This window comes from Oncorhynchus clarkii, chromosome 21, assembly GCF_045791955.1.
Source record: "Oncorhynchus clarkii lewisi isolate Uvic-CL-2024 chromosome 21, UVic_Ocla_1.0, whole genome shotgun sequence".
Taxonomy (NCBI): domain Eukaryota; kingdom Metazoa; phylum Chordata; class Actinopteri; order Salmoniformes; family Salmonidae; genus Oncorhynchus; species Oncorhynchus clarkii.
The window spans coordinates 50287105-50301595 of record NC_092167.1 but is presented as its reverse complement, the minus strand read 5'-3'; the positions used below and the strand labels follow the sequence as shown (position 1 = coordinate 50301595).

Sequence of the window (14491 nt, the reverse complement as noted above, 5' to 3'; positions counted from 1 at the left end):
TGGAAGGAGAGGTGGCCAAAAGAAGAATTGTCTTTGGGGATGACCAGTGAGATATACCTGCTGGAGCGCGTGCTACAGGTGGGTGTTGTTTTCGTGACCAGTGAGCTGAGATAAAGCGGGGCTTTACCTAGCAGAGACTTGTAGATGACCTGGAGCCAGTGGGTTTGGCGACGAATATGAAGCGAGGGCCAGCCAACAAGAGCATACAGGTTGCAGTGGTCGGTAGTATATGGGCTTTGGTGACAAAACTGATGGCACTGTGATAGACTGCATCCAATTTGCTGAGTAGAGGGTTGGAGGCTATTTTGTAAATGAGATCGTCGAAGTCGAGGATCGGTAGGATGTTTTACAAGGGTATGTTTGGCAGCATGAGTGAAGGAGGCTTTGTTGCGAAATTTGAAGCCGATTCTATATTTATTTTTGGATTGGAGATGTTTGATGTGGGTCTGTAAGGAGAGTTTACAGTCTACCCAGACACCTAGGTATTTGTAGTTGTCCACATATTCTAAGTCAGAACCGTCCAGAGTAGTGATGTTAGTCGGGGGGGGGAGCGATCGGTTGAAGAGCATGCATTTAGTTTTACTAGCATTTAAAAGCAGTTGGAGGCCACAGAAGGAGTGGTGTATGGCATTGAAGCTCATCTGGAGGTTAGTTAACACAGTGTCCAACGATGGGCCAGAAGTATACAGAATGGTGTCGTCTGCGTAGAGGTGGATCAGAGAATCACCAGCAGCGAGACCGACATCATTGACGTATACAGAGAAGAGAGTCGGTCCAAGAATTGAACCCTGTGGCACCCCCATAGAGTCTGCCAGGGGTCCGGACAACAGGCCCTCCGATTTGACACACTGAACTCTATCAGAGAAGAGAGTCGGCCCGAGAATTGAACCCTGTTGCACCCCCATAGAGTCTGCCAGAGGTCCGGACAACAGGCCCTCTGAGGATGGAGCGAAAACCCGCTGACACTCGGCCTATCAAGTGAGTTTGACACGTGATCCAAAGAATCAGAGACATTTGGAGAGTAGACAGGCAAAAAAGGAACCTCGGATTTGTGGAGAGAACTAAGGGAGTTGAAGGGATTCAAAACAGACCCAGAATTTGATTATTTATTTTTTTCGACTGAAAAGGTAAGACATGGTTAGCTAGATAATAAGTGAAATGTTGCTTTTTTTTAGTGGTAAAAAATGTGTGGCAATATTTTGGATTTCTTGTTTTGAATTATTTCGAGCCAGCTGTCCAATAGTCTACATTAGCTAGCTGACATTAGCTAGTAGCTTGTTAGCTGACTGCAACATTGGTTTGTTTCATTTTGAATATAAAATGTGGCTCCACTAGTTTAGTCGTAATTTAAGTGTATAACGTTGCTTAACTTTGTGTCTGTGGTCTGAAACCAAAGCTGATATTGGTTAACTAGCTAGCAGCTTCATTTCACACAAGTGTACTGGCACAGAATAGCCACAAAGCCCAGTTCAGAGACATATGACGTGACGTGACAGTTTGTTTGATCTGAACAGTCTAGTTTTATAACGTTTGTTGTTGGCAGGAGTATTACAGATTCAACATGTCAAGTCTGGTTTAGCCATTCAAAGAACATTGGGCTAACATTGTGTTCAGCTAATCAGCTAGCTAGCTATATATTTGCTGTACATAGCTAGCCTGGCGTGCTGACATTTCTGACAAGTCAAAAACTGAACTCTGTTTCTGGTATTTCATGACACGCGTTTTCCTACAAGTGGCAACTTTTTTTTTCTGTTTAAAATGTTAATCTCGTAATTGTAAAGCGGCACTGTGGAAACGATCTCAACTGCACATCTTGTGTTTTTGACCTGAATGCCTCATCTTTGTACGACACATTCTATAGCTAGTTTAGAATGATCTCTGATCTAGGTCAGAGATGGTCAACTCGTCATCGGGAGTTTCTTTTGGGGACACTTGTGTTTAGAATTGAATTGATTTTAATCAGGTGTGATTTTAGTTAATTTTATACTCACCAAATTATTTTTCTTTCAGCTAAAGGAGACTCTACACTAACCAAGTCTCGAAGGTGAAAGTGTCTACGCATATTTGAAAACGTCAAAGGACTATACCAACATCCCAGGACTTCAGAGAGAAGTATTGTGAAGACTGGGATCTCAATTTGGGGGGGGGGGTCTACTAAGGAGAAGGATCATGTGATCAGATTAACCAGGACTTCCTGAAGTGTCACAGGGTGCAGTAAGCTTTTATGAGCTGGGAATGTCCGGAGCTTTCTCCGTTTGTCAGATTTGGTTGTTCCCAGGAAGTGTGTGAACCTACAGATTTGGTTGTTCCCAGGAAGTGTGTGAACCTACAGATTTGGTTGTTCCCAGGAAGTGTGTGAACCTACAGATTTGGTTGTTGAAAGACGTGGGATGTTTGTTTGGGCAACAATAAACTTGTGTGAGAAACAATACTTGTGTATTTTTTATTTTTTTTTAATCTAGCATATAGTCATCATTATTGTACATTTGAAATTGTTTTAGAATGATTTTTACTAAACTGTTGTCTTTTCCTGGATGTCTATGGTCTGTAGATATCCAGAAAGGTGTGTGTGGGCTACCTACAGGTCTGTAGATATCCAGAAAGGTGTGTGGGCTACCTACAGGTCTCTAGATATCCAGAAGGTGTGTGTGGGCTACCTACAGGTCTGTAGATAGCCAGAAGGTGTGTGTGGGCTACCTACAGGTCTGTAGATATCCAGAAGGTGTGTGTGTGTGGGCTACCTACAGGTCTGTAGATATCCAGAAAGGTGTGTGTGTGTGGGCTACCTACAGGTCTGTAGATATCCAGAAGGTGTGTGTGGGCTACCTACAGTTCTGTAGATATCCAGAAGGTGTGTGGGCTACCTACAGGTCTGTAGATATCCAGAAGGTGTGTGTGTGGGCTACCTACAGGTCTGTAGATATCCAGAAAGGTGTGTGTGGGCTACCTACAGGTCTGTAGATATCCAGAAGGTGTGTGGGCTACCTACAGGTCTGTAGATATCCAGAAGGTGTGTGTGGGCTACCTACAGGTCTGTAGATATCCAGAAAGGTGTGTGTGGGCTACCTACAGGTCTGTAGATATCCAGAAGGTGTGTGTGGGCTACCTACAGGTCTGTAGATATCCAGAAAGGTGTGTGTGGGCTACCTACAGGTCTGTAGATATCCAGAAAGGTGTGTGTGTGGGCTACCTACAGGTCTGTAGATATCCAGAAGGTGTGTGTGTGGGCTACCTACAGGTCTGTAGATATCCAGAAAGGTGTGTGTGGGCTACCTACAGGTCTGTAGATATCCAGAAAGGTGTGTGTGTGGGCTACCGTGCTGTAAATAGTACAAAAGGTCAGTTTTATTAGGGGGATAAATTAGAATACAAGGTGGTCTCTGTAACCTTCCTCAAAATAACAAAAGCACCGTGTAAGGGAAAAGTGATATCACCCAGACCAAGGAAAAATGTACACAAAAAAATCTATATATATATATATATACTTTCAAAGATATCACCTGTTATCTGTTACGTTAAAATACCTTATCACCTGTTATCTGTTACGTTAAAATACCTTATCACCTGTTATCTGTTACGTTAAAATACCTTATCACCTGTTATCTGTTACGTTAAAATACCTTATCACCTGTTATCTGTTACGTTAAAATACCTTAACACCTGTTACGTTATCACCTGTTATCTGTTACGTTAAAATACCTTATCACCTGTTATCTGTTACGTTAAAATACCTTATCACCTGTTACGTTAAAATACCTTATCACCTGTTACGTTAAAATACCTTATCACCTGTTACGTTAAAATACCTTATCACCTGTTACGTTAAAATACCTTATCACCTGTTATCTGTTACGTTAAAATACCTTATCACCTGTTATCTGTTACGTTAAAATACCTTATCGCCTGTTACCTGTTACGTTAAAATACCTTATCACCTGTTACCTGTTACGTTAAAATACCTTATCACCTGTTATCTGTTACGTTAAAATACCTTATCACCTGTTATCTGTTATGTTAAAATACCTTATCACCTGTTATCTGTTATATTAAAATACCTTATCACCTGTTACGTTAAAATACCTTATCACCTGTTATCTGTTATGTTAAAATACCTTATCACCTGTTATGTTAAAATACCTTATCACCTGTTATCTGTTACATTAAAATACCTTATCACCTGTTATCTGTTACGTTAAAATACCTTATCACCTGTTATCTGTTATATTAAAATACCTTATCACCTGTTGTTATATTAAAATACCTTATCACCGTTAAAATACCTTATCACCTGTTATCTGTTATGTTAAAATACCTTATCACCTGTTACCTGTTATGTTAAAATACCTTATCACCTGTTGTTATCTGTTATATTAAAATACCTTATCACCTGTTACCTGTTATGTTAAAATACCTTATCACCTGTTACGTTAAAATACCTTATCACCTGTTATCTGTTATATTAAAATACCTTATCACCTGTTATATTAAAATACCTTATCACCTGTTATCTGTTACGTTAAAATACCTTATCACCTGTTATCTGTTATATTAAAATACCTTATCACCTGTTATCTGTTATATTAAAATACCTTATCACCTGTTATATTAAAATACCTTATCACCTGTTATGTTATGTTAAAATACCTTATCACCTGTTGTTAAAATACCTTATCACCTGTTATCTGTTACGTAAAAATACCTTATCACCTGTTATCTGTTACGTTAAAATACCTTATCACCTGTTATCCGTTACGTTAAAATACCTTATCACCTGTTATCTGTTACGTTAAAATACCTTATCACCTGTTACGTTAAAATACGTTATCACCTGTTATCTGTTACGTTAAAATACCTTATCACCTGTTATGTTAAAATACCTTATCACCTGTTATCTGTTACATTAAAATACCTTATCACCTGTTATCTGTTACGCTAAAATACCTTATCACCTGTTACCTGTTACGTTAAAATACCTTATCACCTGTTACCTGTTACGTTAAAATACCTTATCACCTGTTATCTGTTACCTTAAAATACCTTATCATCTGTTACGTTAAAATACCTTATCACCTGTTATGTTAAAATACCTTATCACCTGTTATCTGTTACGTTAAAATACCTTATCACCTGTTACGAGTCCCTTTGGCCCTGCAGTCCTGGGGGGGGGTTGGAAACGAGACCCGTAACATCTCTCATACCAATCATAACAGTGAAAACAGAAACAGAGAGAACTAATAACAACAGACAACTTAAATGTACCATCAAACACTAATGTTTTATTGTTCAAACACACGGTAATGGAAGGGGGGGGGGGCTGAGCTGGACCCAAGGGAGGAAAAGAAAAATCTAAGCTAGACTTGCCTGCTTCAATACAGCTAGCTAACTAACCAATACATTACAGCCCCTTTCTAACTAGTGTTCTCAGACAAAGTATTCCTTCGGGTAGTGTAGGCCCATGGGCGACTTGGCTTGGTACCCCCCTTTTCCCACCACCAAACAAACAAGTCAAATACCAAAACAAAACATACTCACATAATACCGGGACAAATGTGACATTTTTAGGCGCAAAAAAAACCCAAAAGGAAGCTCAATCCAATTAGAGAGAGAGAGAGAGAGAGAGGAAACAACTGACTGGGTTTTTAAACCAAGGGAAAGGGGATGTGATTGGGTAAGGGAAAAGGAGCAGGTGTCTTCTGATTGGCTGGCAGCTGTGACTAGGGCAGAAGGAGAGAAAAACAAACACACAAGGATACCTGTATCCTTAACATCAACAAATGTTGTATTTTTCCTAATTGGGATCCAAATGAATAAGGAATATACAGTGTAGTCGTATAGAAAGTGTTAACCTGTTTTATGTATTTACGTAATCAATACATGGAGTGGTGGAGAAGTTCTGTTACGTTTAGGTGCAGGAGTCTCCCTGCAATTCATGCAGAGACCCTGGGATAACCCTCTGATGCTCCATGATGTCAAACATCACACCAGAGAGACAGGAAGTGGTCAGTTCCTGTATCTCTGTCTCTGTCTCTCTGTCTCTCTCTCTCTCTGTCTCTCTCTCTGTCTCTCTCTCTGTCTCTCTGTCTCTCTCTGTCTCTCTCTCTCTCTCTCTGTCTCTCTCTCTCTCTCTGTCTCTCTCTGTCTCTCTCTCTCTCTCTCTCTCTGTCTCTCTCTGTCTCTCTCTGTCTCTCTCTGTCTCTCTCTCTCTGTCTCTCTCTCTGTCTCTCTCTGTCTCTCTCTGTCTCTCTCTGTCTCTCTCTGCCTCTCTCTGCCTCTCTCTGCCTCTCTCTGCCTCTCTCTGCCTCTCTCTGTCTCTCTCTGTCTCTGCCTCTCTCTCTGTCTCTCTCTCTCTCTGTCTCTGCCTCTCTCTCTGCCTCTCTGCCTCTCTCTCTCTCTGTCTCTCTCTCTCTCTCTCTCTCTCTCTCTGCCTCTCTCTCTCTCTCTGTCTCTCTCTCTCTCTCTGCCTCTCTCTCTCTCTCTCTCTCTCTCTCTCTCTCTCTCTCTCTCTCTCTCTCTCTCTCTCTCTCTCTCTCCATTCTTCCAAGGACAGCTCTTGCAATTTAGCCTGTAATGACGATAAGAAAAATTAACATGTAATGACAGAATGCATCTAAATGTTGTGTGACAGGATTATACTGTTGTTAAATGGGTAAACGGTACCACAGGTGAAATACTTTTTATTTGTTCCCTCTGGGCGGTCTGCAGCCATGCCTGTTCCCCCTGGGCGGTCTGCAGCCATGCCTGTTCCCCCTGGGCGGTCTGCAGCCCTGCCTGTTCCCCCTGGGCGGTCTGCAGCCCTGCCTGCCTGGGCGGTCTGCAGCCCTGCCCCCCTGGGCGGTCTGCAGCCCTGCCTGTTCCCCCTGGGCGGTCTGCAGCCCTGCCTGTTCCCCCTGGGCGGTCTGCAGCCCTGCCTGTTCCCCCTGGGCGGTCTGCAGCCCTGCCTGTTCCCCCTGGGCGGTCTGCAGCCCTGCCTGTTCCCCCTGGGCGGTCTGCAGCCCTGCCTGTTCCCCCTGGGCGGTCTGCAGCCCTGCCTGTTCCCCCTGGGCGGTCTGCAGCCCTGCCTGTTCCCCCTGGGCGGTCTGCAGCCCTGCCTGTTCCCCCTGGGCGGTCTGCAGCCCTGCCTGTTCCCCCTGGGCGGTCTGCAGCTCTGCCTGTTCCCCCTGGGCGGTCTGCAGCTCTGCCTGTTCCCCCTGGGCGGTCTGCAGCTCTTCAAAACTGGAATCCTACAGGAAAAACACTTATTAGGATTGTATTGTAATGCTCACGACATGGTCTTTCACATATAACACTTCCACGATCCATACACATCTTCATGGCCATAGCTGTGGCGAATCAAGGGGTAATATATATATATATATATATATATATATATATCCCAGTAATGTTATTAGCTCGCTAGTATAGGAGCCAGAGAAGGACAAAGGACTTGCCAAAGCCAAGGTTATTTTCCATGAACGCAGAGCTATGATAGTCAAAATTCAACTTTCTTATTTTTTTTTTTTACGGAAGTGTGATAACTAATGTACTAAATATCGTCATATTACTATCTTGTAATTCACAGTAGCTACTATCATCTTTGACGTTCATTATGGCGTTAGCTGCCAGTCTTGACAACGTGAATATTGTAACATGTACAGTTGAAGTCGGAGGTTTACATACACCTCAGCCAATCACATTTACACTCAGTTTTTCCACAATTCCTGACATTTAATCCTAGTAAAAATTCCCTGTTTTAGGTCAGTTAGGATCACCACTTTATTTTAAGAATGTGAAATGTCAGAATAATAGTAGAGAGAATTTATTTCAGCTTTTATTTCTTTCATCACATTCCCAGTGGGTCAGAAGATTACATGCACTCAATTAGTATTTGGTAGCATTGCCTTTAAATTGTTTAACTTGGGTCAAACGTTTTAGGTAGCCTTCCACAAGCTTCCCACAATAAGTTGGGTGAATTTTGGCCCATTCCTCCTGACAGAGCTGGTGTAACTGAGTCAGGTTTGTAGGCCTCCTTGCTCTCACACGCTTTTTCAGTTCTGCCCACAATTTTCTATGGGATTGAGGTCAGGGCTTTGTGATGGCCACTCCAATACCTTGACTTTGTTGTCCTTAAGCCATTTTGACACAACTGTGGAAGGATGCTTGGGGTCGTTGCCCATTTGGAAGACCATTTTGCGACCAAGCTTTAACTTCCTGACTGATGTCTTGAGATGTTGCTTCAATATATCCACATCATTTCCCCCCCTCATGATGCCATCTATTCTGTGAAGTGCACCAGTCCCTCCTGCAGCAAAGCACCCCCACAACATGATGCTGCCACCCCCGTGCTTCATGGTTGGGATGGTGTTCTTTGGCTTGCAAGCCTCCCCCTTTTTCCTCCAAACATAACGATGGTCATTATGGCCGAATAGTTCTATTTTTGTTTCATCAGACCAGAGAACATTTCTCCACAAAATTACGATCTTTGTCCCCATGTGCAATTGCAAACTGTAGTCTGGCTTTTTTATGGCGGTTTTGGAGCAGTGGCTTCTTCCTTGCTGAGCGGCCTTTCAGGTTGTGTCGATATAGGACTTGTTTTACTGTGGATATAGATACCGTGACAAACTGTTAAGGCCGACATAAGTCTGTCCCAATAGTAGAGTCCCAACATCATTGTGAAACACCTGCATTTTGGAGCTGCTTTACTCAAGAAAACAAAAAAAGAGACCATGTTTATACGTGGCTTTATTAGCTCAATTATTTATATATATATATTACATTGTTTGCAAACTGATATGTGACGCGTATTAATGCCAAAATAGCATTCAAAACAGGCAAGCCCCCTCCAAAAAATTAATTAAATGACAGACCCCACTGCATGCATTACATCTTTAGTAATGATACCGGGACACCTTGCAATATGCAAGAGATTCTCACCCCCCCCACCCCCCCAGCACTAACAAAGAGATTCTCAACCCCTTCCTCCATCACTAACGAAGAGATTCTCAACCCCCTCCTCCATCACTAACGAAGAGATTCTCAACCCCTTCCTCCATCACTAACCTCAACCCCCTCCTCCATCACTAACGAAGAGATTCTCAACCCCCTCCTCCATCACTAACGAAGAGATTCTCAACCCCCTCCTCCATCACTAACGAAGAGATTCTCAACCCCCTCCTCCATCACTAACGAAGAGATTCTCAACCCCCTCCTCCATCACTAACGAAGAGATTCTCAACCCCCTCCTCCATCACTAACGAAGAGATTCTCAACCCCCTCCTCCATCACTAACGAAGAGATTCTCAACCCCCTCCTCCATCACTAACGAAGAGATTCTCAACCCCCTCCTCCATCACTAACAAAGAGATTCTCAACCCCCTCCTCCATCACTAACGAAGAGATTCTCAACCCCCTCCTCCATCACTAACGAAGAGATTCTCAACCCCCTCCTCCATCACTAACGAAGAGATTCTCAACCCCCTCCTCCATCACTAACGAAGAGATTCTCACCCCCCCAGCACTAAACATCTTCCTGCGGCCAGGTCTATATTTATATTATGACATACCTCTGCATTGTTGAATACTCCTTTCTTATTGGCTAGAAAGGCATTCTAGAATGTACATTAAACCAGATAACGGGACAGTTGGAAATGATATCAGGACACCTTGCGATCATGACGAAATATGCACCTGCACTTGCAGACCGTACTTGCTACACAGATACAGAAAGATCAAACCAACAACCACACAAACTGAAGTTGGGAACATTGTAAACGCAGGTCCAACGAGGAACAAATGTAGCCAGCTAGTATTTTATTAATTTACTTTTTGGAGCCTCTGATGACAACGTGATGAGTGACGAACAGGAATTCCTTCGGTCCTCTCCGGCGCAATGCTGTCAAGTCCTCCCTCATGTTCCTAGTTTAGTGTCACTATGCTGTCAAATCCTCCCTCATGTTTCTAGTTTAGCGTCACTATGCTGTCAAATCCTCCCTCATGTTCCTAGTTTAGTGTCACTATGCTGTCAAATCCTCCCTCATGTTTCTAGTTTAGTGTCACTATGCTGTCAAATCCTCCCTCATGTTTCTAGTTTAGTGTCACTATGCTGTCAAATCCTCCCTCATGTTTATAGTTTAGTGTCACTATGCTGTCAAATCCTCCCTCATGTTTCTAGTTTAGTGTCGCTATGCTGTCAAATCCTCCTCTCTTCTAGTTTAGTGTCACTATGCTGTCAAATCCTCCCTCGTGTTTCTAGTTTAGTGTCGCTATGTTGTCAAATCCTCCCTCGTGTTTCTAGTTTAGTGTCACTATGCTGTCAAATCCTCCCTCGTGTTTCTAGTTTAGTGTCACTATGCTGTCAAATCCTCCCTCATGTTTCTAGTTTAGTGTCGCTATGCTGTCAAATCCTCCTCTCTTCTAGTTTAGTGTCACTATGCTGTCAAATCCTCCTCTCTTCTAGTTTAGTGTTGCTATGCTGTCAAATCCTCCCTCATGTTTCTAGTTTAGTGTCGCTATGCTGTCAAATCCTCCTCTCTTCTAGTTTAGTGTCACTATGCTGTCAAATCCTCCCTCGTGTTTCTAGTTTAGTGTCGCTATGTTGTCAAATCCTCCCTCGTGTTTCTAGTTTAGTGTCACTATGCTGTCAAATCCTCCCTCATGTTTCTAGTTTAGTGTCACTATGCTGTCAAATCCTCCCTCATGTTTCTAGTTTAGTGTCGCTATGCTGTCAAATCCTCCTCTCTTCTAGTTTAGTGTCACTATGCTGTCAAATCCTCCTCTCTTCTAGTTTAGTGTCGCTATGCTGTCAAATCCTCCTCTCTTCTAGTTTAGTGTCACTATGCTGTCAAATCCTCCTCTCTTCTAGTTTAGTGTTGCTATGCTGTCAAATCCTCCCTCATGGTTCTAGTTTAGTGTCACTATGCTGTCAAATCCTCCCTCATGTTTCTAGTTTAGTGTCGCTATGCTGTCAAATCCTCCTCTCTTCTAGTTTAGTGTCACTATGCTGTCAAATCCTCCTCTCTTCTAGTTTAGTGTTGCTATGCTGTCAAATCCTCCCTCGTGTTTCTAGTTTAGTGTCACTATGCTGTCAAATCCTTCTCTCTTCTAGTTTATTGTTGCTATGCTGTCAAATCCTCCCTCGTGTTTCTGGTTTCACCAGTTTTTTTCAGTAACTGATATGTTAATGAAGTTGTTTGGGCTCCCGACTAGCGCAGCGGTCTAAGGCACTGCATCTCAGTGCTAGAAGTGTCACTACAGACCCTGGTTCGATTCCAATCTGTTTCACAACCGGCCGCGACGCACATTTGGCCCAGCGTCATTAGGGTTGGGCCGGGTTAGGCCGTCATTGTAATTAAGAATTTGTTCTTAACTGACTTGCCTAGTTAAATAAAGGTTGAATAAAAATCATTAAAAAAAATATTGTCAGGTTTGCTAACAACAAACTATTTAGCTAGCTTCCAGCCTAGTTTCTGATATGCAATGTGATCTCTTTAAGTGTTGTGTGTTGTCACGATCGTCATAACGTTCCTAGGCCGTCATTGAAAATAAGAATTTGTTCTTAACTGACTTGCCTAGTTAAATAAAGGTTAAATAAAAATATAAAAAATGAGTGGACTAAGGCGCCGTATATTTATATATATATATATAATATATATGTGTTATATATTTATATATATCCACATATTTTAATCAAAACAAAACATGAAAAAAACAGCACAATGAGAAAATGGCTGCCTAAATATGATACCCAATCAGAGACAACGATAAACAGCTTGTTTCTGATTGGGAACCGTACCAGGCCGACATAAACCATTAATCACCTAGATGACCCACCCTTGTCCCTATCACGCCCCAACCAGCATAGAGAATAAACAGCTCTCCAGGGCGTGACACGTGTCCTGACGAGAAGGCAAACGTCAGCCAGTCAAAATCAAAGCTAATTGTTACGGCTGTACCCAAAATAATGCCACGAGAAGCTACTTTGTTGTTATTCTGTAACCTCGCCGCAGAGGTCCTAGCTGTGTGTTAGCCGTAGCTAGCTAGCAAGCAAGTAGAGCATGACAACGAACGACTGTTGCGTCCATAAATATTGAACTAATCTAACTAACGACCGGGTGTGATTTATAATTAGTTAACTAATACTTATCCTACTGTAATAATCTAATTAATTAGAGCCCCAAACTGATTATCTCTTTTATACCATGGGTATAATTGAACACATTTTGCCAGTAGAAATGTTTTCAACGTCCACTGAAGTAGCTAGCAAGTTGACTAGATAGCGGTTGCCTTGGTAACCAGACTTGCTAGTTTAGCTAACCAAACCATTAGTCTCAGTTTGCTATTATGAAAAATCAAATTCCAACAATGCAATCAAGGTTCATGTTTTCAATTCTGCTTTTGCTTTCAAAAAGCAGCTGAAACAACATAGATCATGTTCCGGTTAATTAGCTGTTGAACTCGTAACCCTACACCACAAGCCAATCAGAAACAAGTATTTAATAAATCATACCATGGTATAGAATTCCCTTCAAGCCAATCAGAAACGAGTATTGAATAAATCATGCCATGGTATAGAATTCCCTTCAAGCCAATCAGAAACAAGTATTTATTAAATCATGCCATGGTATAGAATTCCCTTCAAGCCAATCAGAAACAAGTATTTATTAAATCATGCCATGGTATAGAATTCCCTTCAAGCCAATCAGAAACAAGTATTTATTAAATCATGCCATGGTATAGAATTCCCTTCAAGCCAATCAGAAACGAGTATTGAATAAATCATGCCATGGTATAGAATTCCCTTCAAGCCAATCAGAAACAAGTATTTATTAAATCATGCCATGGTATAGAATTCCCTTCAAGCCAATCAGAAACAAGTATTTATTAAATCATGCCATGGTATAGAATTCCCTTCAAGCCAATCAGAAACAAGTATTTATTAAATCATGCCATGGTATAGAATTCCCTTCAAGCCAATCAGAAACAAGTATTTATTAAATCATGCCATGGTATATCATTCCCTTCAAGCCAATCAGAAACAAGTATTTATTAAATCATGCCATGGTATAGAATTCCCTTCAAGCCAATCAGAAACGAGTATTTATTAAATCATGCCATGGTATATCATTCCCTTCAAGCCAATCAGAAACAAGTATTTATTAAATCATGCCATGGTATAGAATTCCCTTCAAGCCAATCCGAAACGAGTATTTAATAAATCATGCCATGGTATAGAATTCCCTTCAAGCCAATCAGAAACGAGTATTTATTAAATCATGCCATGGTATGAGACTCTGAGACTCTCTATGAGAGATTTTCTTCCACTATGTTTACAATTACGTTGGTTATTTTGGGTGTTCATCAATGCTTTTATTTTTTACATTTAGTTACCATTTATCAAGGTGCAAAATGCATCTTCCTCCCTCTCTCTCCTCCTCATCTTCCTCCTTCTCTCTCCTCCTCATCTTCCTCTCTCTCTCTCTCCTCCTCATCTTCCTCTCTCTCTCTCCTCCTCATCTTCCTCTTCAGGAGCTCTTCAGCAGCCAAGACCCACACCACCAAGTCAACCGCAACCAAAATGTCTTCTACATCCTCAACTAAACCGCAAACTGACTGTCCCAAGACCACACCCAAAGGGTCGAGGGTTAATACCAAGGCTCAGCCAACCACGGCTAAGGGGGCTGTCCACACCCTCATTCCTAAACTGGTACGTTTGGACTTCTTTTTTACTTTTTTACACGAACGCACTAGTCACGCCAGTGGTTGTTAACGTCGGCTCTAGTGTTATTTTGGGGGGGGGGGATTGTGTTTCTGTCACCCATGGTGACACTAAGGACATGGAGGTCAAAGTAACCTATGAGAAGAACCCAGCCACCAGAGCATGACACTGGGCCGTTCTGGTGGAAACACGGCAGTTTGAGGCTTTTAGGTCAAAGGTCAACCCCCAGTGAAAATGTGTTGTTTTTGTCTTGGAGTAAAGTTGTATTTTATTTGTCTATGTAATTAGATTTTGAAGAGGTTAATTGTGCAATGTGGAAAATGTGTCTTTGGCCTCGTCACATAAAAACAGTCGTTGTAAACAATGCATGAATCATATTAAAGGTGAAGTAATTTATAACTATGTTGGATGGTTCATCACGCTGGAAGGAGTCAATGGGTCAGTTCTTTATCAACTTCATCTATACCCGACTTCCCCTTTAACTGTTAACACAACATCGCTCTCCCTCCCCCTCCCTCTCTCTCTTTCACTCCCTCTCTCTTTCACTCTCTCTCTCTCCCACTCCCTCTCTCCCCCTCCCTCTCTCTCTTTCACTCCCTCTCTCTTTCACTCTCTCTCTCTCTCACTCCCTCTCTCCCCCTCCCTCTCTCTCTTTCACTCCCTCTCTCTCTCTTTCACTCCCTTTCTCTCCCTCTCTCTCTCCCCCTCCCTCTCTCTCCCCCTCCCTCTTTCTCTTTCACTCCCTCTCTCCCTCCCCCTCCCTTTCTCTCTTTCACTCCCTTTCTCTCCCCCTCCCTCTCT

General features: G+C 42.2%; 1 protein-coding gene across 3 annotated transcripts in view; it reads left to right on the top strand.

Annotated features, from left to right (window-relative positions):
* The window catches only part of LOC139379121 (zinc finger protein 638-like), a 99866-nt gene that overhangs the window by 49972 nt on the left and 35403 nt on the right, over nucleotides 1–14491 (top strand). For all 3 annotated transcript variants that reach the window (XM_071121954.1, XM_071121953.1, XM_071121955.1), the window contains exon 10: nucleotides 13501–13678. In XM_071121954.1, coding sequence (XP_070978055.1) covers nucleotides 13501–13678 — 178 coding nt within the window. The remainder of the gene's footprint in view (nucleotides 1–13500; nucleotides 13679–14491) is intronic.